The 20,821-nt window shown below is 36.4% G+C and overlaps 1 protein-coding gene across 1 annotated transcript in view; it reads left to right on the top strand.

The window, feature by feature from the left end:
• The first annotated feature begins 986 nt into the window (after positions 1 to 986).
• Positions 987 to 20,821, top strand: part of LOC150077102 (32 kDa beta-galactoside-binding lectin-like) — a 30,802-nt gene continuing 10,967 nt past the window's right edge. Inside the window, exons 1-5 of the mRNA XM_090385670.1 lie at positions 987 to 1,129; positions 6,638 to 6,726; positions 17,472 to 17,679; positions 18,892 to 19,020; positions 20,532 to 20,620. Coding sequence (XP_090241796.1) covers positions 1,064 to 1,129; positions 6,638 to 6,726; positions 17,472 to 17,679; positions 18,892 to 19,020; positions 20,532 to 20,620 — 581 coding nt within the window. The 5' untranslated portion in view covers positions 987 to 1,063. The remainder of the gene's footprint in view (positions 1,130 to 6,637; positions 6,727 to 17,471; positions 17,680 to 18,891; positions 19,021 to 20,531; positions 20,621 to 20,821) is intronic.

Below are 20,821 nucleotides of genomic sequence, written 5' to 3'. Positions count from 1 at the left end.
TTATTACGTTACTTAGTAGTAATTTGAATCTGCAGTAATATTCCAAAATATTATGCACGTACAAAAACTAACACCTCTGGTTGCAGAGCGATTAGCTTTTTATTTAATAAGTTTCTAATAAACAATTCTTGAATAAATATAACTTGTAGTGACGAACACAATATTTTTAATTCTTTATTTAAACATTAACTAGAATACAGCACAATACCAGGGCACGCAGTAATATATTTATAACCCCACTACACATTTTTGTAATCATAGAAAATATAGTCATAGTCACAGATCTGTTATTTTTTGGAAGTTTTGATTAATTTTTTTTTTTTTTTTTTTTTTGCACAGGCAGTTTATTCATTATGTCATTCTTCTTCTCTAATACATATAATACAAATTAAACATATTATATTAAAAGGATGATTATTTTAATCCTCGTTTGAGAATAATACATTTTATAATAGATTTGATGGATGATTCATATTCGTAATTGATATTTGTGACATACAAAGCAGACGAAGAAAGCAGATAACATTTTTTTTTTTATTTTTTTTAAAAGATAAATCTGAAGTGAGTGAAATAATATTTTTATCTATAAATGATATGCTTGCAGTTCCCTATATGCGCTTATTTGAATTCACAGATACAATATAAATAATTTTTCTCTTTCATAATGAATTAGTACTGAAGCTTAGCAAGAAGATATAATGTCGTTTCTGTATTCTTATCTGTTGCTCTTTAAACGACTAGACGATGATAATATCGTGCATGATGTGGCTGACAGTTGAATTACTAACAAAAAAGGACATTGTGAAAACAAAGGGCCCACTCACCGTACCAAAACGAGAATAATCGTACTTTATGATAATTATTTATTTAAGGATATATATCATTAAAAGCCTGCCAAGCAACGTTCGCATAGTCTGTCACAAGTGCACATATCAACTTTCCGCTAGATGGCGCAGGATGAAAGGTTAAAAATTCCCTCTCAGGGAGTCAGAGGAGTTAGTCTGACGTGAGTGACAGAAATAAGTTTGCTATCGGCGCGTGTGCTTAGTGTGGTATTAATCAGATGGAGAACCTTCGACAAATTTTAAGGGATGTGGAGCACCAGAGTGGTTACCATTACTACCATCCTGTAAGTGGAATTGTCGATAATAATAATAAGGTTTTAGATGACAAAAAAATGAAAGTTTGGTTTCTTGTGGGTCAACTTTTCCCTGCTTTGGATTTCTAATCGTAGTGTTTAATCCCTTTTTTAGTTCATTTAGGTTAGCTTTAATTTTGCATTCTTAGTTCTCTTTGAAAGAACTCTGCATCTTTACATGCGAAATTTCGTTGCTTAAGTGAATGGGTAATCATGGAATTGATTTTAAAAAAGGGGGAAATCATGGAAATGCGCGAATTAATCATTAAAGTTTATTCGTTTTTATTTTATTTAAGTAAGTAGACTAAATTCTATGTTATCGTTGTTTGTATTATGTTTGAATCACCTCTCCCCACTCATGTGGTTTTAATTGCTGTAAACCCAGCGTTTCAATGGTAGTAGGTGCGGTTTGTTTCCTCCTATTTGAGTAACTCAAAACTGACATTCGCAGGAAATACTAGATGATATAATCCCAAAAATTTTGCAGGTGCAGCAGGCATATTCGGTGTACGCTATAGGAAATTCAAATCTTCTGCTAAGCTTCCAATCTGACTAATTATAGGAGTGGTAAGGGGAAGACAAACAAATAACAGCACGTCTTTAAAATTTATGTTAAATTACGTCTGTATCATGAAGCTCATTTCGCCACAATAACAAGTTGTTTTGCGTATTTTGGATTAAGATAACCGCTGTTTCTTTTCTTTTTTTTTATTCGTTCGCATGGAATGGATATTGGACTATATTATTATACTAGTAATCATTTCCCAGAATGATTTTACGTATAACGGACTAAAGAAGCTTTTATTCTGTTCAACGAATGCAACATTAGTCTTGCGGTATCTTAATGGAATTTATTGGAATTCTGAAAGAAGCTTATTACTGCAATCTCGAGTTCAAATGGAATCTTCGTACAGCCATTTTCAATATTTTCCGTGTTTTGACGTAACTTCACTTCCTTTTCCACCCTTATGTTCTTCCTGGCTAGCACCTGGTCAGTGCCTGGCAGTTACCGATATGTTAACTGTGTAAAATATTCCAAGAAATGTTAGCCCAGTTTCCGCAATGGAAAATGCGATTTCTTAAGACAAGTCTGATTATTCGGTTTCCTGCTCATCCTTCGTAGATATTTCCTCCCTCCAAAACTTGAAGTTTCTTCCCTTGTGTACAGTAACACCCATTTTCTTTTTTTCTGCATACAGTGACGAGGCTCCTGTATTACTCATGTTTGTAATCCCAGATTTGTCCTCCCGTGAGTGTTCTTGACATATACTTAGAAGTGTTGTAGAAACAAACCGGTTTATCAAGATGTGATGGGTGTGCTAACTTCAAACCCCAGTTGTAGTTTGAACTTTACGGAAATTAGAGTGAAATGAATACGAAGTAATAGATTTCGGTCACTTGCTACCGGATATATGCTCAGATGATCCTGTGTGTTTAGATTAACCCATATGAGAGTTATACTTTGTGCCAAACGGGGCGTCGCTTAAATGTTATCGTATTAAAATAAATAAAGCTGGGTTAGATGAAAATACCTTGTGAAACTACAACATTTGAACTGAAAAAGAGAAGTATGCGGCCGAAAGCTACCCAAATGCTGGCGAATAAATTTCTGATCCATCATAGAAAACGATGTCGAAGTCCCACAAACTGGCTTTAATGGAAAAAAAAAAAAAAATGGGGTTCGAGACTTGCGCATTTCAATTGTCTACGTCACCATGCATCAAATAGTGACTCGTTTCATTATGACCTTCGTCACTTTTCTTAGTCATAGAAGGTACTGCTTAAATCACGTGACATCTAGTGTTTATCTGGTATTTCTTTCCTTTACTGGCTAATTTAGGTAATCCGAAATAACCAGACTTTCATTTTCAGTTGAACTTTATGAACAAATTCATATTTAAGGGACTATCGAAATCCCAACGATGTTTCCCTAAATCTTGCATTAGATTACATTTAGTATTTATTGAAGCTGAAAAATTATCCCTGCTAATAAAAATGCAAGATAATGCTAATAAGGATTACTTCATGGTAATGAGGACTACTGCTAAACCTAGTATCAATCAGTTTCTTGACGCTTGGCGTTTAAATTTATTCCTGTCGGGATCCCGCTATTATAATTTTTCTGATTATATAAATCTTGGTTTTTAACCATGTTTGCTTGGTAGTATACTGTTTTCGGTTTATACGCTCAATGAAATTAAAGTTAATGAAGCAATGTTCATATCAGTTAAACTGTAAACGGACGTTACTAGTCTCAACTTGTCTTCCTTCTCGTGCTACCCAAAGGATCCATTGGCAAAACTTCTAACAGCTTGGGTTACAGCATAACAAACATGGCCACTTATGGGTGGCGACATGTGGCTCTATCTGCTGGTTGGTCGTTTCCATCTTGCAAGTTTTTATTAACGTTAGCGTATGTATCCACACAGTCTGCCTCTCGATTGGAGATGTCTGGAACCGATTCCTGTCTGACTGGAGGAACTTTGAAAGTCCTCTTCAATAGAGGCTATAGTCTGCCAATCTCAGGCAGAACGAATAGGGTCCTCCCCATCCCTTGTGTTATTCTGTGAGGTTAATCCGCATAACATCCAAATCGAATCATGAACGCATGGCTCAAACATTGAACTGATATGAGAGAAGTTCCAGTGCCATTAATATTTTTTTTTAAATAGTTTTTGGGGAGAAGCAACTATAGGGGAAATGATATTGATTCGACAAGGGTATGGGGGAAGTATGCCTAGTTGAGGTATTATGTTTGACAATGGAATCTATAGTCCTAGACACTTTCAACCACCTATTCCTGTAGAGCACAGTTCCATATATTCAGGATCCCAAATAGTCGAGATAAGTTTGAACCTAACCGATTGGTAATTACTTTAGCTTCAAAGAATTTTGATGACCTATTAAAACTCGGCTTAGATTTTCTCGATTTCTCGCCTTTATGGTGAAGATGATTTAAAAAAGAACTTTGTGCAACTAATTAAAAAAAACAAACATAGCATCTTTACAAATACTGATGCTACCACACAACTGAAGAGATCAGATTGTTCTGGAGCTCAACACGTAATCGAATTCCTTTTTACGAACACGGCAGTGGTATGATAATATAAGTAGTAAAACTTTAGTAACCGGTACCCCTAACCTTTTTTGTCACTAAACAAAAATGAAAGTCGATTAAAAACATGGCCCCTCTTATAAGTTTTTTTTCCTATCTAATTAAAACTATTTTTCTCAGTTTACGTCTTTCACACAACCTGTTCGTCACGAGGGGTACTGGATACTAAATTTCAGCCCTATAAATAAATGAAAACGTTTTCTGCAAACATCTAAGAATTATTTTGAAGGATTCATTATTAAAAGTAATGCACCTAGGATTTGTGATTTCCAGAAACCGAACGTGCTTCCCCCCACCAAAATTTGCAGAAGATCATTGAGTTGGTGAAAGGGCACTTATTTACAAACGCAGCCATTTTTAAACATAATAAAGGTAAAGAGTAGCCCGTAACTTTAGGTCGCCAGACACCTATTATAATTCTTATGTAAATTTAAATAGCCGGACAGTACACTCCCATCCAGCTCTGTGTTCCTTTTTCATTAAGAAGAAATGAGTGTTCACCATACCCAAGAGTCACTATTAAAATTTAGTTTTGCATAGAAGTTAAACGATATTCTTTCGAGTCTAGTGCAAATTGTAATGGCAAATCGAAATTGGTTGTACTAAAATATTACTATAAGTTTACTAAACCACTGATTCTAACGGGCAGTAAATAAATAAATTAACGTTTGAATTCTAGATACAATCTTCAACCATACGTTCTTAAACGAACTTTTATGATACTTGGTGTAAAAATAGGAGTGCCATTCCTGTACTTGAATTCGGTTAATTAAATAATTAATAGAAATTTCTGCAAATTAAGTTAATTTCCAATTGGAAATGACTCTTTCATACGTAGTACGAAATTCTTAGTAAAATCCATTGAAAATATTTCTTATCAAGGGTTCTAAGAATGTTTATCCTGACTTAACAGCATTCACCAGGCATCCGTTCGTGAGCCAAGCTTTGGAAGTGATCTTATCTATGCAGTCTTGATGGAGGTTATTGTAGTATATGCCATGGAGTCTTCTTCACCCATCTTTCTTCTGTGTGAGTGTGGTCTCCTTGTTGACGTTGAGTGTTGATTCCGTTTCTGTCTTAGTAGATTGGTGTACTTTTCTGAAAGTAATCCCACAAGTTCTTAATTGCCTTCATTTCATCAATTAGGTTATTCATAATAATTCCAAACTTTGAATTATTACAAGTAACCCACCTTTGTAACTTTTTGGCAGTGCGGTTTTTACCTTTCTTTAAGAGACGAATCTCGCTGGAAGGTAGAGATTTATCGTAGCCTCTCCGGGATTTGCCGGTTCCTCATCGGAGAGCCCTTCTCTAAATGGAATTATCACTAGAAATCATTGTTTTGAAGCAGGCTGTCGTGAGAGTCATCTTTTAAATAATGGCAGAGTAATTTTTTTTTGGCAATACCATTTTGTTTAAAGGCTGTGAAATAAGAAAAATCGCTGATAATCCAAGGCTACTGCATTTAGAAAGCAGTAGATTTATGGCCTCAAATACAGGACCAGAAAGTGCTGTTTCTTATAGTGCGATTGTCTCTCCTTCCGTTATCCTTCAAGTGAGACTTGAGTGCTTTCTTCAGAGTCAAATTTGTAGTATTAGGGCTACGGTGAAGTCTGTAGAATGGGTGTTGCAGCACTTCCCACCTACACGGCCCCATTTGAGTCTGGGTGTCGACGACTGTTGGAAGTTTGCATTGTCGTGGAGCAGCACCCAGATAAACCTCCGAGCCGTAATAGTTATGGTTTGTAATATCTGGCCAAGAACGAGTGGCCAGTACGATCTGATTTAGGTCGGTACTTTACATAAAACCTATTGGATGTCCTAGGTAAGTGAATCGCAAGACTTCAAAGGACTAATTTATTACCAATTCTTTATGTACAACTAACAATAAATCGCATAATCATCTCTTTATAAGTGAACTAAGTGCAGTATTTACTTAGTTATCGATTTAGTTTGAGTTTTCCTTCAATAAACCTCAAGTTTCGTTAATTAAGCATAATTTACGCGAGTCTCTTCATTCCCATATTAAGAACATAATTAGGGTGATAAATCTAATATTCCTGTTTCGCTGTCTATTGCATTCAGAATGCACCGTAGGCATCGAGACACCGGCAAACATAGGGCTGAAACAGCCAATATATGATCTGATGATGGGTACTAGCAATGTTCCCGAAACGTCACCTTAATGTATAGGAGTTTAGTTATTAAATTTAATGAACTATCTTAATATTCATGTGATATGAGTGGTCATTGTTATAAGTATATTTCTATGAATTCATCCATCATCTTACGTTGTATAATGCTTGTAGTTAAGATTTCTGAAGTCGCATGTGAAATACTCTCAAATTAATCTGTCTGATAAGAGATTTTATTTATTTTCCCAGAGAGTGCCAATTAACGTTCCTGTCCCTGGTGGATTAAAGAGTGGGCAGAAGATTTACATTCATGGTACAGTAACCGAAGATCCAGACAGGTGAGATTCTAGTTTATATAAATATTCCTGCCCACTTATACTTTCTGAACTTAACGTGCACTGAAAGTAAATTCGCCCTAATTGCTCTTGGAAATTGCTCCAACCTCAGTTAGTGGCCAGTTTTTTTAATATTAATCATATGCTTACATTTCATAAAGTAGTCTGCATTTTATAGTCTCCTTGGAAATTAATTTAATGGTAAACGAGTTTTCTATAAGTCAACTTCAAATCTAACCTACCTATAGTTCTGGCAGAATATTAAAGCAAATGTGTTTCTTTAACACAAACTCTTAACCCAACCTTGGAGATTTTTTGGAATTTCCCCAACTTTTTCTTTTCGGATCGACAAACAAACTCATATGCATTACACGATTTACGGATACAATTCACTGAAATTTCACCGAGTGATTAAGTAGAGTATTCACTTGCAGTCCCGAAATTCTATGGTGCAATGTCGACGGGTTATCCTTTGACACAGATGCGATTGTAGTGTATTATCAAGTTTCTAATCTAGCTGTCTTCTACAAGAAGATATGAAATATATTTGATACTTACCTAGTACAAGCTTCTTTTGTGTACAGGGAGCGTTCTCATACCAAACCAGGCGAAAATTATTCTTTTCTTGGTTCTGAAAGTATTAAATTTGCTGATTAATCTCCTATGCGAATCCTGAGCATTCAACTTTTCTGTGCAGTGAAAAATCTCCATTTCTTTGACATCACGAAACCAACTATAAAATACGTCAATGACTGGGAATTTAATTTCTTTTAATTCTCAAGCTCATTTGTAGTTAATACGTAATCTACAAATATGTCATTTTATGGTCTGACTGCTTATCCAAAATAATCTCCAAATATTCGCAAAAAAAAAAAGAAATTAATGCTGTCAATAGCCTTTACCTTTGTACTAAGTATATTTTAAGGTTTTATTAAAGCTGAAATAGTAAGTAGGCCATAGTAACTGTGTGTGTGTGTGTCTCTCTCTCTCTGTATATCTAGACTCATTTCAATATTTGCTACGAATTACTGAATTACGAACAGCATTTAGTAATCGAGCGCTAAACGATGGTCCAAGGAACTTTGACGATTTTCTTCACTCTGTACTGAACTAACTAATTGCAAATGAAGACCGTGTTTTCATGAAGCATGATAAAGTATTTAAAAATATACAGTATGACGTAATTATGTATATTTTTAATACTTGATATGCTTTTTTTTTTTTGCAGTGCGAAGTTCTTGGTCACTTGTGCTCGTTGTTTAAATTTTTAATAGCCTCATGATCGAATGATTTAAGTTCACTCTATCTTCTATAGTTGAGGATAATTAAGTTCGTAGTGAATGTACTATAACCAGGGTGCAAAAGCGTTTAACTGAGGAGGGAGGGTTAGTTTATCCCTTGCACTCAACATTAGCGAGACGTTGTTTATAATACTTGTTTAAGAACTTGTGATCCACGGGAAAAGATGAAATGATTACAGAGATTAAAGGTATCCAGTTTTTTGAAAACATCAAGGAATGCCGGGAGAAGGAAAATTAACTCGCGCTTGTCCCTGAGGAATCCTTGACAAACATGGACGTGCCTCAACAGAACACTTCCTTTAAATACAAAGGTTGTAATATTTAATAAATTTCAATTTCGTGCAAATTTTGCACGAAATTGAAATAGTCTATAAGAATACTTTTACCAATTCCCTGGAGGGAATTGGTAAAAGTATCCTTCCCCGTTATCAAATTTACATTTGATAACGGGGAAGGATGAGTGACAGGAGGTTTTTTGTAAGTGCAGAAAGCCTGGTTCCTTGCATCCCATTTGGCCATTATCTGCTGAGTCCTTCTGAAAGTAGTTAGTGCAGGAAATACCTGCAAGGAGTGCAGGTATTTATTCTAGGGATCGAATCAATAGTGACTTATATATATACATATTTCGAGCTGAACTTCTTGTAAGAACAAGAGAAAAGATTCTCATTATAACCATTGCTCTAAAAACATCTTTAATGGTAAAAAACTGTCCAGGGAGCATTTTTCCAACCAACTCTTAGAATAAACTATAACTAAAGAACTTCTTGATCGAACTTTAAAAAGCATGACGGTTTTAGTTATCTTCAGCCTGCTCAATACTCTTTAAATTCCCAGTACAGTGCGTCTCTTAAATTTATTTATTTTTCCATTTCACTTTTTTCAATCTCTTCCAACTTCCTCTATATAGGAGAATGGAAGGGATTTCATGCTGCGATGGGCCGATTTTCCACATTTTCAGTAAAGTCAGGAGAGTGGCTTCTTTAATGACAAGTATAACACCCAATTACGATGAAGAGTTAGAATTACGAAAACAGACTTCATATTTAAGTGAAAGCAAAGACGTGTCGAAATTCGAAGAATGTCTCTTTCTGAAGATCTTTCGCCTATTTTCGCGTTGTCATAACTTATTAATGCGAAGTTAACTTGTAGGCGTTACTCGAAACACGTTCAGGAATGTAATATCACGTGGTGTCCTTGACGGAGGAGTCTATATTAGATAATACAGCTGTACGCTTTCCTATAACCAGTCATCTTTTGTTGCAGTAAAGCCAGCAAAAGCGACTCGTATACGAACAAAAGCCTTGTCGGCTGTCCATACGTTCGAATGCTACATCCCACGCACGTGATTACTCCCTACTTCCCGTGCGTCCGGCTAACTGGCGGTGAGTCAAGGCTAAATTTGGCTGTTAGCCACAGATGCCACATCAGCAGTTGAAAACTGCCAGACAGCGTTCCCAGTATTCGTTGCCATCTGGAAAACGTGGCTTTACTGAGTGGGGTAACGACCGACTTCATTTTATTCGATGCTACTGCAGTGGATTTCTAACATTCCACACAATTTCGAAAGTTAAATAATTTAAAGCATTCGTTTAGCATGCTACAGTAATTGGCAGTGCGTGAATTCATTGACATAATCTACAAGAGTTCCCTCTCCCGTAAGGGTTGAGATATTTTTGTATGTTTCTTTATACCTCTTAAGAGAGAATAAGTTTGCTTATTGTGCGCGCACAAGTTGAAAATGGCACCTCTTCGTTGCCATTCCTGAAATTCATCCTCTTAAATATTGTTCAATTTTAATATTCAACTTAATCGCAAAGTGTGGCCGGATGACTGAGGTAATATGATAAAGACAAGTGCTGTCTTCTGACGATGCATTGCAGATGTCTACGCGCTATATCGGAACTCTGGTTCTGTATTAAGCTTCAGTAATGGACCCGTGATACTCGTCAGTAGTGGACAGTTTTACTGGCATACCTTCGGGCTCTGAACAGATAGGTTTAAGTTGTGCACGTGTCGAAAGTATTCACTTGTAGTTCTTGTCATGGCATCGTGGTTGATGATACTCACCAGGCAATGTTCATTCCCCTGACTTTTCAGGCACAATGTTTTTATCTCGATTTAATATAACATTTGCTCTGGTTTTGGATGCTTTTTATTTAATTAGACATTAGCAAAAGCGCCTTGATGAATTTATCGTCAAATAATAGACCACAACTCAGATTCTCATGTAAAATAACTTCTAAACTATATAAGTGGTAGCCAATCTGATACGAACTCAAGTCCTCCATGAAGTTCTTGTGGTGATGCATTCCAAATGTCTTTCCCACCACTGAGTTGGAAAGCGAACAAACTGTGGTCATTTCTCCTAATGACTGCAGCGTCTGTTTCTACAACCGATCCAACCACCCCCGTGGGTTTCTGGATGCTAAAAGGTTGGAATGACAGCAGGACCAACGCTGTCTTGAATATTATCCCTGGAGAAGCGCCCAGACAGCCGCTGGCTCTGAATAGATTTAAATCACAACGGCAGCCTTCAAATACATGTCTTATTCAATGAATCCCATACATTTGGAATTTTCTTTGATATATCTTCACTGCTTAGAAAAGCATTGTGGAGGCGTGGCTGAAAAACGAACCGTCCAAGTAGGTATATTTACTAATAAGCAGGTTGAGGATTTTTTTTTTTGCGCTTTGGATTCTGTACGAAATGTGTACACTTTCCTAAAATTAAAATGTGGTACTTCTTGTACGGCAAAGGCCGTCTCAAGTGAGAAATAGTAATAATACACAAGAGGAAAGAGTGAAAGCAAGAGCTGAACTTAACAGAACACCATTGGTTAAAGTTAAAACCATTACTAGTAGTGAGTGGTTAGAAAACTGGCTACCCAATTGCAAAAAATAAACTAATCCATAAGATGGAGTCTTATTTAGACCTTTATGCCAAACACGATCGAAGCCTTAATGTCGAGGACAACTAATTGAGTTTCAACGAACTTTTCCATTGAATTTGGCCAATTATCAGTAATGTAAGCTAATTCATCACTAATAGATCGACATTGACGGAACCCATACTAACGATCATTGATCACGTGGAAAATTTCAAAATAAAGCAAGCTCAAGAGCACAGATAAAAACAAGTGGAGAAATGCTACCACAACCTATGGCCCTCTTCGTATCATGATTGTTCAGAATTCTAACATCCTTCTGTATGGATACCACTTGAAATTTTCATTGTACTGTTTGGTATGGTAGGAGTTGATTGACCAAGATCATTGATACACGACTTAGAAGGAAAGTAAAATGCTAAGCTGTAACAAACGGATATGTTTTGACTACTATGGCAATGCATTAGAGCTAACGTAACAAACTCGTGTACCACATCGTAGTATGCTATAGGTTGCTCCTCTTCCATTGTTGAGCCGAAATGGTTTGCTGGGAATGTCTGCGACTGCTTATACTTAACGTAATGCCATGATAGGGACTACTTGAGCCAGTGCTGGATCACCCAATTGACACTTGTGAAAACTCCACCCAATCCATAACTTTAAGTTGTGCTGTATACACTATTATTGAAAACAAAACTTAAATCATTTTTTTTCTTATTCTGAGAAATTTGAAATAGTAATCATCTTTGCGTGTAATATCGATGTAAGAGTTCATTAGCTCAATTCATTTGGTCCATGCACCTTTTGGCATGTTACCTAAGCAACGATTGAGTATTGATGCCTCGGAGATATTAATCTGCCATTGACTCGAACATTACAAATAGGACGAATCGTCACTTTCTCTTCGACCAGCCATGCCAACTGTTATCCTAACCAGATATCATTTTTGGAATGAACGGGTTATTTTTGAGGTTGATCTACTGCTGCCCAGAAGACTAGGCTTAAGGGATGTACTTCAGCAGCATAGAATCGTGAAGACAAATTCCCTTCGTCATGTCGAGTTCATATTGAGCGGTCCAGGCTCTATCTGAATAGATAATAAGTGTCTAAATTACATACAGTAAAAACTTCAACTTATTTTCAATAATATTGCTTATATAAATTGCTGCCAGTGGTCCAACACTTTACAGTATTAGTGCTTATAAACATTCTCTTCATGTTAGTCTCAAGAGCACTATTCATCATTATTTCATCATGAAATAATGATGGATAGTGCACAATAAAATAAAAACTAACCATTTATTTTTAGTAGTTAAAGGCAATTTACATAAGCAAACCCTTTTATTAAATCATTTCTATTTTGCAGCTGGATGGTAGATTACATTATTTTATTTATTATTTTATATTCTAGATGGTAGATGACTCATCAACCGGTGCAATACCACCACTATGCTTGAATTGATAGAACCCATGGTAGCCTCCAGAGCAAAGCTCTAGCAAACCTGCCCCCATCTCGTCAATCATGCAGTATGATTGATGTCTTTTGAGGTTACGACGGACATGGAGAGATACAATCTTCCTTACATTTCGAGGGTACAGCTCTAAAACAGTATTTGCAGGTCGGCCGCTAGATAGTCCACCGGACCAAACCTATTGGTAACTCTCTAGGAGGTTGCTTCCGGATCAGCTAGTCTATAATCTCGCTGCCTGTATTCTGCCAGATAGTGACCGGATTGTCGAGGCCACTTTATGTGAAAGAGCTGGTTACATTCTTGCCATATTCTTACTACTAAATACATCATGAATTGTCAAACCAATGGAACAAATTTAGCTGCGAAAAGATTTAAACCTCTCAAACACTTCCTCGGTCATTTCACAGATATATCCAGGGTTTAGTGTCAAACAACGTTAACTACAAAATTATTTTGTAGTTGGTTTTTTTGTAATTAACAAAAAAATCTTTGACATTTTTCTTGGTTTATCGAAAATGTACTTACAACCTAAGCTAACTTCTGAAGTACTAGAGGTCAGTTCTATGACATGATATACACTGTTATTTGTATGAAGTAAAACTAAAGAAAATTATTTGTTGTTAACATTGTTTGACACTGAATCCTCGATACGTGGTCTCAGTTCTAATCTCAATGATTTCCATTTCTACTTAAACTGCCAAATCCTATGTGCTTTTTCGGGCAGAATTCCAGTTATCGGTTGAATCAACCACTGCTCATCTCAGTTGTCCGAACTATTTGCTGTGCGATTCCTTTTGCTTCAAAGGTGGTATTTGTGCATACAGTATATCCATTCTGATATTCCTTGTCAGAGAATTAGTAATTTAATCTTTTAGATCTTTTCTGGCTTAATCTCTCTACCACATTCTGTCAAATTCATTTGTTGCCTCTATCGATCTCCCAACTCCACTAATCTCTTGGAACTCAGACTTGCTTCCTCTCTTTGAAATTTGACTTTTTTCTAGTGAGGTAGTTTTCCCTCGTGATTTTAATATTCACAACTCCAGCTGTCTTCTGGTCACACAGACCCAACTGGTCGAGATTCTGAGGCCATTTTGCAATTGCTAATGATCTCGCACAGATTGTTCATTTACCTACCAGAATACCAGACAATCCTAACTACGAAGCCAACACGCTTGATCAAACAACTCTTCTAAGTGCATGGTCGAGATGAGTGACCCTCTAGGCACCTCCAAGTCACAACTTGGCGATGGTCTCTTTTTGTCATGGCTATTCCCAACCACTTTTTTTGGCATTACAAGAATGCAAAATGGGATGATCTGCGAGATTTTCTTTTCCTTGGTCGGATTACTGTTTCAGAACTTTCGGTGTTAACGTTTTCTCAGATCGTGTCAGTGAGATTGTTATAGGGATGGAATCCTTTATTTCAGTGCTACTCGAAGCGTGGTCCGCGACGAATTGGAAATTGGCTGCGGAAAATACAAATCTCTCAGACCGGTAAGGGATGATTCGTCCGTTACCGGTCCGCAAGATTTGTATTTTACAAAAGTACCGGTCCGCGACGGCTTGGAAATAATAATAATAAAAAAAATGGTCCTTCACAACAGAGTTTGAGAAGCACTGCTTTATTTCACTCCACCCTAAAATCTCGTCCTTTATCTAAACATTGGTTTTCTAATAAATGTGTTAAGGCTGTTCAAGAGAGGAACGTTGCATATCGTAATTGGCTTGTTTTCAAATGTTCAGTTTCATTTTCTGCCTACACCAAAGCTCGCAACAATTGTAAAGCGATTATTAATCAGTCTAAACGAGATTTTGAACAGGCTAAGAGTAGAAAACTTGCTTCTTGCCCTAATGGTAGTCGAGCATTTTGGTCTCTTGCCAAAGCTATTGGCCGCAACTTTTGCCCATCTCTGCTCCCACCTCTGTCCAAACCAGATGGTTCTGTTGTCACTTCAGCCAAGGATAAAGCTGACCTGCTACACCCCATTTTTCTTCCAACTCGTGTATTAATGATATTGGTAAAACACCTCCCATCATTCCCAACACGCTCCATTCAATGCCTCCTGGGGTCTTCCGTGAAAAGGATGTCAGAAGGATTTTTACGAATCTTGATGCTAAGAAAGCTCCAGGTCCCAATGGTATTTCTCCACTTGTTCTCAAAACTTGTGCTCCTGAACTTACTCCTGTTCTTTGCCGCCTTTTTTCACTTTCTTATTCCAAAGGTGTTTTCCTTCTGCTTGGAAATTTGCTCATATCCAGCCAGTTCCTAAAAAGGGTGACAAATCCCTCCCATCCAATTATCGTCCCATTGCAATTACTTCTATTCTTTCTAAAGTAATGGAGAAATCAATTAACCACCAACTCTTAAACTACCTAGAAACCTTCCGTCTGATCAACGATCGCCAGTATGGATTCAGTCAATGTCTATCCACTGGTGATATTTTGGCTTATATTGCCCATCCATGAACAAATTGAATGAAACGCAAGCAGTTGCTCTTGACATTTCAAACGCTTTTGATCGCATTTGGCATAAAGGTCTTCCTAATAAGCTTCTATCTTATGGTTTCCAGCGTTTTTTTTTTCCCGAAGTTCTGTTCTTTCTCCCACTCTTTTCCTCTTGTTAACCTAACTGCCCTCTTTTCCTTAAAAGAGGACAGTTAGGTTAACTAATGGTTCATCTCTAACAGTCTCTCCTCTCTGTCTCATAGACGTTCCGTTTGTGCTGCATGCCTTTTTCTATAGATACTTTCACGGTCACTATTCTTTTAAATTGGTGTCTATAATTCTCGATCTCTTACAAAGCAATCCGAAGACGTATCGCAATCAGTCAACATCCTTTTACTATCCAACTTAACTCACAGAACCAATTTTTCTTCCTCGTTTATTCATTCAGACTTCAGTTTTCTGAAACAAGCTTCCTTCATACATATTTCTTGAAAATCGCAATTTACAGAAGTTCAAGTCAACAGGTATCTTCTTTCATCTCGTCAACCTTCACCTCATGCACTGTACTATAAATTCTAATACTTCTCGTGTTTGGAGTTTTCAAAAAGAAAAAAAGCTATTTAAGATAAGTGTTCGTATAAATTGAACTCTCGTTTTACAGAATTTTTTCAAACTGAAAACTGCTTTTAAAATGTGATTTAAAGTATTACTCTGTAAATTTGATATTGACTGAGTATTATATCATCTAAGTTATTAACTGCATCAGCCAATCCAAACGGGTTTTGCAACTTGTTTTACTATTTCGCGAGATAAGGAAGAAAGGTGGTTTCGGATGGATGGGTGCATGAAAAATAGTTTTCGATGTTAGTAGTACGTGTTTTAACGTTAAACCACAGAAGTATCATAACTTCTTACCTGAAACATGATGCGCGAAGCAATTAAATATTTCTTAACGAATATTTTCATAGCGTCTGGCCTGTTTTACGAGTATTACATTGAAACTTAGTCTCAACAAGAGGAGCTTAAATTACTGCCTATACTTTTCTCTGATGTTAGAAAGTGTTAGTATACGTTAAGAGAAGAGGCTGATTTTTACAGGGATGGGACACCCTTAAATAGAAGGGGATGCAAGAATATTCTAATGATATCGAGGCAATGTTAGGCGGATCGGAAAACTGCTAGCTCGTTGTGAGGGGGATTTACAGAGTAAAGATTATAACAGCAGCTGCAGGGAGAGGTGAAAGTCTTACATTGCTTCTATTGGAACATGCGGCAGCTTGGAAAGCAAGGTGTCGAGGATTTCAAGGCGTGCTTGGGGGTACACGTGGAAGAAGCAAATACATGGGCTGTGTCAAGGTTACTTAGATTAAACACAGGTGCATATCTGCGTGTACACTAATGTTAGGCCATAGTAAATTTTGAAGTACTGTTGAAGTCATCAAATGAGAACATTGTGGGGATATCAGAGACATGGTGTCATTCAGACATACGAGATGCAGAATTTGAATATGGAGAATACAATGTGTACAGAAAGGAGGGACAGGAAGTAGGTAGGAATATGGCTTTTTAAGCAGCATAAAATCTAAGGCAGTGCAAATGGAGTCATGTCTAGCAAATACATGGGCTGTGACATAAGCACCGCGAAAACAAAAATGAGTAGGAATGTGTTATGAGCCAAATGACTGTGATGAATATAACAAACAAGCGTAACGACAGTGAGCCAGTAAATCAGAATGACTTATGACGAATTTTAACTTTCCAGATATTGACTGGATTTCTGTGGGTTGGTTACCGCACCATAGCAAGCCTTGTGTGGATTTACTGGGTGGCTGTTTTCTACACCATGTTACAGTTGGAGAGAAAGCTATGGTCTTGATTTGATTATCATTAGTATCTTCATACATTAAGAATCTGAAAAGGAAAGAATAAGTCAAGGTTATTGAATAACCTCAATTCTTTAGAAGGATTACAATATTTAATTTGTCAAAAATATGCCACGTTTAGTGTTTTGCACTCATGTAGACTTTTTTTTCCTTCGACAAAGTAAAGAAAAAGCATTACTGTTTACTTCAATGCAACAATGAATCAAAAAGTGATTGAAATTTATACTTATGGTCATTACAAAAAAACATTTGAGAGGTCGGTCTATTTAATATCAATATATAATAACAAAATATAGTTATCAAATGTGTGAAGTTCAAAATTACCGCAAGTGGCATTACTAGTCAGTTTATAAAGGTCGCATTCCCATTACAAAATCGAGCAATCGTAAACTAGACACCATTTCGAAACTAGGACTGAAATCTTGCATCCTTAAACATTGAATCATTCCAATTTGATTTTTTAAACATTAACTATGCTTTTCTAATGTCTGATAAATGACTCTAACCAAGTGAGGTAAGACAAGTTCTTTCAGGGAAAAAATCTCTTATATAACATTGCAACTCCCGTACTGAGAGGAAAAATTTAACACTTTCCCTAATTCACTATTGTACTAAAATTGCAGTTACTGTGAGTGTTTGTTTTAATTGCTGAAATTATCTGAGCAGTATTACTTGGCAAACTTTAATGTCTGTATGAACGTTTCCAATAAATTGTCTGATTCGCTGTCAAGTACCTTTTTTGTCTTTCTCTCTTCAAAGGTTTGCTGTTAATCTCCAGACTGGTTTGGACAGTAGCACAGCCGATGTAGCACTTCATTTCAACCCAAGGTTTTATGATCCACCAGTTGTAGTCCGGAACAGCAGAATAGCCGACGAATGGGGACTAGAAGAAAGAGAAGGTGATTCACCTTTCCTTGCAGCCAAACCATTCGTAATCACCATAATAGTTACAGATGATGGCTATTCGGTAAGTGACTATTGTAGAAATATGGATGTCGATTTTCCAACTTTTTCGCCTGCGGATTGTAAATTTTGTTTCCATGTTTAACTGCAATATCAGAAAGTTGCTTTAATGATTTGGCTGTTTCTTGAACATTTTTTAACGTGGAAAGTTTCAATAAATTTAAGTAAATTACGGTCAAGAATTTCGTACTCCTGTAATGCTGACATCATCGGTACTAATACCACATTAACTAAACTTTTCTAATGCCTGATAAATGACTCTAACCAAGTGAGGTAAGACAAGTTCTTTCAGGGAAAAAATCTCTTATATAAATTGTAAACAGTTTTTTTTTTCATTTTGCTTAAGTTCTTTAAGTAGGTGTTCGAGAGAAGTTTTGACAATCTTCAGTATCGAATGTATACATTCAAAGCTAACAATCATTAGATAAGGATTTTCATCCCATATTTGCGGATAGTATATGTGCGAATTGGTATTTCAGGGACATTTTGATTCATTCGTTGATACGATTAGAGATATCCTTGAACGCGTAATCGACAATGATTGCTGAATCTTTTATAAAACGTTTTTGGAAATTTAACAACCTTGAACTTAATTTTTAAAGTAGACAAAAAGAACAGCATTCCGACCCAATTCGAGCACTGTAATCACCATAATAGTTTCTACTGTGGTCTAGAGTAACTGTTCTCACCAACCCAATTACAAAATTAATCAAATGAATGTAACATAACCTGGGTCAAGGGTTTCCATTAGTCTTAGACTATCTAGGCCACGGGTAAATAAGCCTTCATGTTTTGGGGGCAGGAGATAAGCATAGGAAAACCGCATGTTTGTTCTGTTTCTGTACTTAACACAGAAACAGCTTTTCGAATAATTATTAAAGCTAATTATTACCCACCCCCTCACTAACCCGACCTTGGTCTAGGCGTAAGTTTGGCTCTGCCAAATTTGTGAAGTATATCACAGAATCTTGCTCGAAGAACATTGAATAGTTACGGATATATGCACTGATCTGAGAAGTTAATTGCTTTCATTTTTTAATTTTTACAAAATTAATTTTCGCATACGAAAGAACAGATTCATTTAGGTTGATTCCAAATCATTTTCATAAATCTGTAAAATCTAATTTATCCTAGAGTATATCAAGAATATTGACATGCTGATTTTGCACTGAAATCCGGTTACCATTTTTACACAATATACGTGTTTTGATTTCAGGTGGAAGTAAATGGCGACCATTTCATTAATTATGGCCACAGAGATGGTGCGCCATTGTCCGAAGTTCGTAACCTTGCCATCCATGACGATGTTGTCATTCACGCAATTCACATTCCGAGTTCTGGAGTGGTATGTAATACTTGTTTATTATTTTATTATTTTTTTTTGGTTCCCAATTCTTTGCAACTACTGGAATATGTTCTTAGATAGGTGGCAGAAGGCAGTTTCGTTGTGATAGCAGTGATATTTGATAAACAGAGCAGAGCGTAACATGAATCACTTGGCATTTTTGTAATGCCAAGAAACGTTGAGAAATCGTTATGAATACATTAACTCGTAGTTGCGATATTTTATATATCTCATCGGGCAGTAATCCATTTAGCTTCTGGAGCCAGCCTCTGTCGCAAACATCAACATCTAGGCATTAAAGGGGACTAATTGCATGGAGGGACTTAGTTGAACGAAGTCTATCACATAACAGCAAGAATCATTTATAAGAACGAATGTACTTGAGAGCTGGTTGGGGGAGGGAGAAGTAGTACCTCTTGGAACTGTTCCTAAACATTGGGGAATATAGTAACACTATTCGCCGTATAGTTCAAGGAAGCCATAGGCTTTGCTGCACGAACAAAAAAAAAAATAAATAAATAAAAAAACACCAAACAAATAGAAAAACACATTCCTTCCTTCTCACACAAGTATCCAGTAGACCTCCGATATTATTACACTGGAAAGTATCTTGGAGTGTGATCGTGAGGTGTCTCGAATTTTTGTTCAGGTTATCTCAGGATTTGCGTTGATTAACAAACTTTATTTTAGTTAGGCGAAGATTTTTGCATCGTATAAAACTGTTGGGTAGATTCTTTAGATGTAGATCTTTCTTGGCTTTCAAAGACTGGTTTCTCAACTAATCGCTTCTCATCTAGTGAGGGTTGAATAACTGTAATATCATTGAGATTAAAATTGTATAATTGAGACTAATTGTAATTTTCCTGGTGTCACAAACTTGATTATCAACTCTAATACAGGGTGATTCAAAGCTCATGCAATCCAAATTGTAAGAGTTAACCTATCATTGACAATTTGAAGAAATTTGTTTCTGATTACTACAGTAGTAGCAACTAATCGTCCGCAGATGCGCAACAGTCGTTTGTATGTTGTCTTTCGTTCACATCGAGGGTGGTAGCGCTTTATTTTCATAAGCACAGCATATTTTTATAATGGAATCGAATATCAACGATGGTTGCACTTTCAAAAGTGTCACCAAAGAAAAGAGTGAAAGTCTACATTTCGGAAGGGACACATTTGCAACGATTATTGCAATCTATTTTAATTATAATACTTAAAAGTAAAATTGAAGTATACTATGGGTTGAGTCTTTTGAATTTTCCTATGTAAGCCTATAATTACAGGAAGACATTCCAGATCCAGCTAGCTCCGGCGATGGTTTATGGAATTTTCAGGCTTACGGAATCCCAGACATTGGTGAAACGTGATGCCAACCATCACGTTTCACGAAGACAGTAGAATAAACCTTTTTGGCTTTACAGCATCCTTACTTTGTAAAACTGAAAGTTGTAATTATAATGTATATAGTTAAACTTATCTTTCTAGCTTATTCTCAACGTCTTATTTTATAGCCAAATCCACTTCAACTTCGCATCCCTGGAAAAACAAAAATTGGCGATATGTTCACAGTTCAAGGCAGTGTTCCAGGAGGAGCTAAAAGGTAGGTAATATTACTGCATACGATTGTTAATAAAACTTGATTAAAGTTAAGTTAGGTTGCACTCAGTTGGATTTGAGTTTCAACGTTCCTGTCTGCAGTTTTGATTTGAAAGATTTTAAAAGTGGTAGTTGCAATGAGGTTCTCAGGAATGGATCATTAGTTTAGTTGATTTTAATGTAAACCTCTTATTACACGCACGGG

The sequence above is a fragment of the Mastigoproctus giganteus genome, chromosome 12 (assembly GCF_048544385.1).
Source record: "Mastigoproctus giganteus isolate SK-2022 chromosome 12, ASM4854438v1, whole genome shotgun sequence".
Taxonomy (NCBI): Eukaryota; Metazoa; Arthropoda; class Arachnida; order Uropygi; family Thelyphonidae; genus Mastigoproctus; species Mastigoproctus giganteus.
This window is presented reverse-complemented; position numbering and strand designations above follow the sequence as displayed.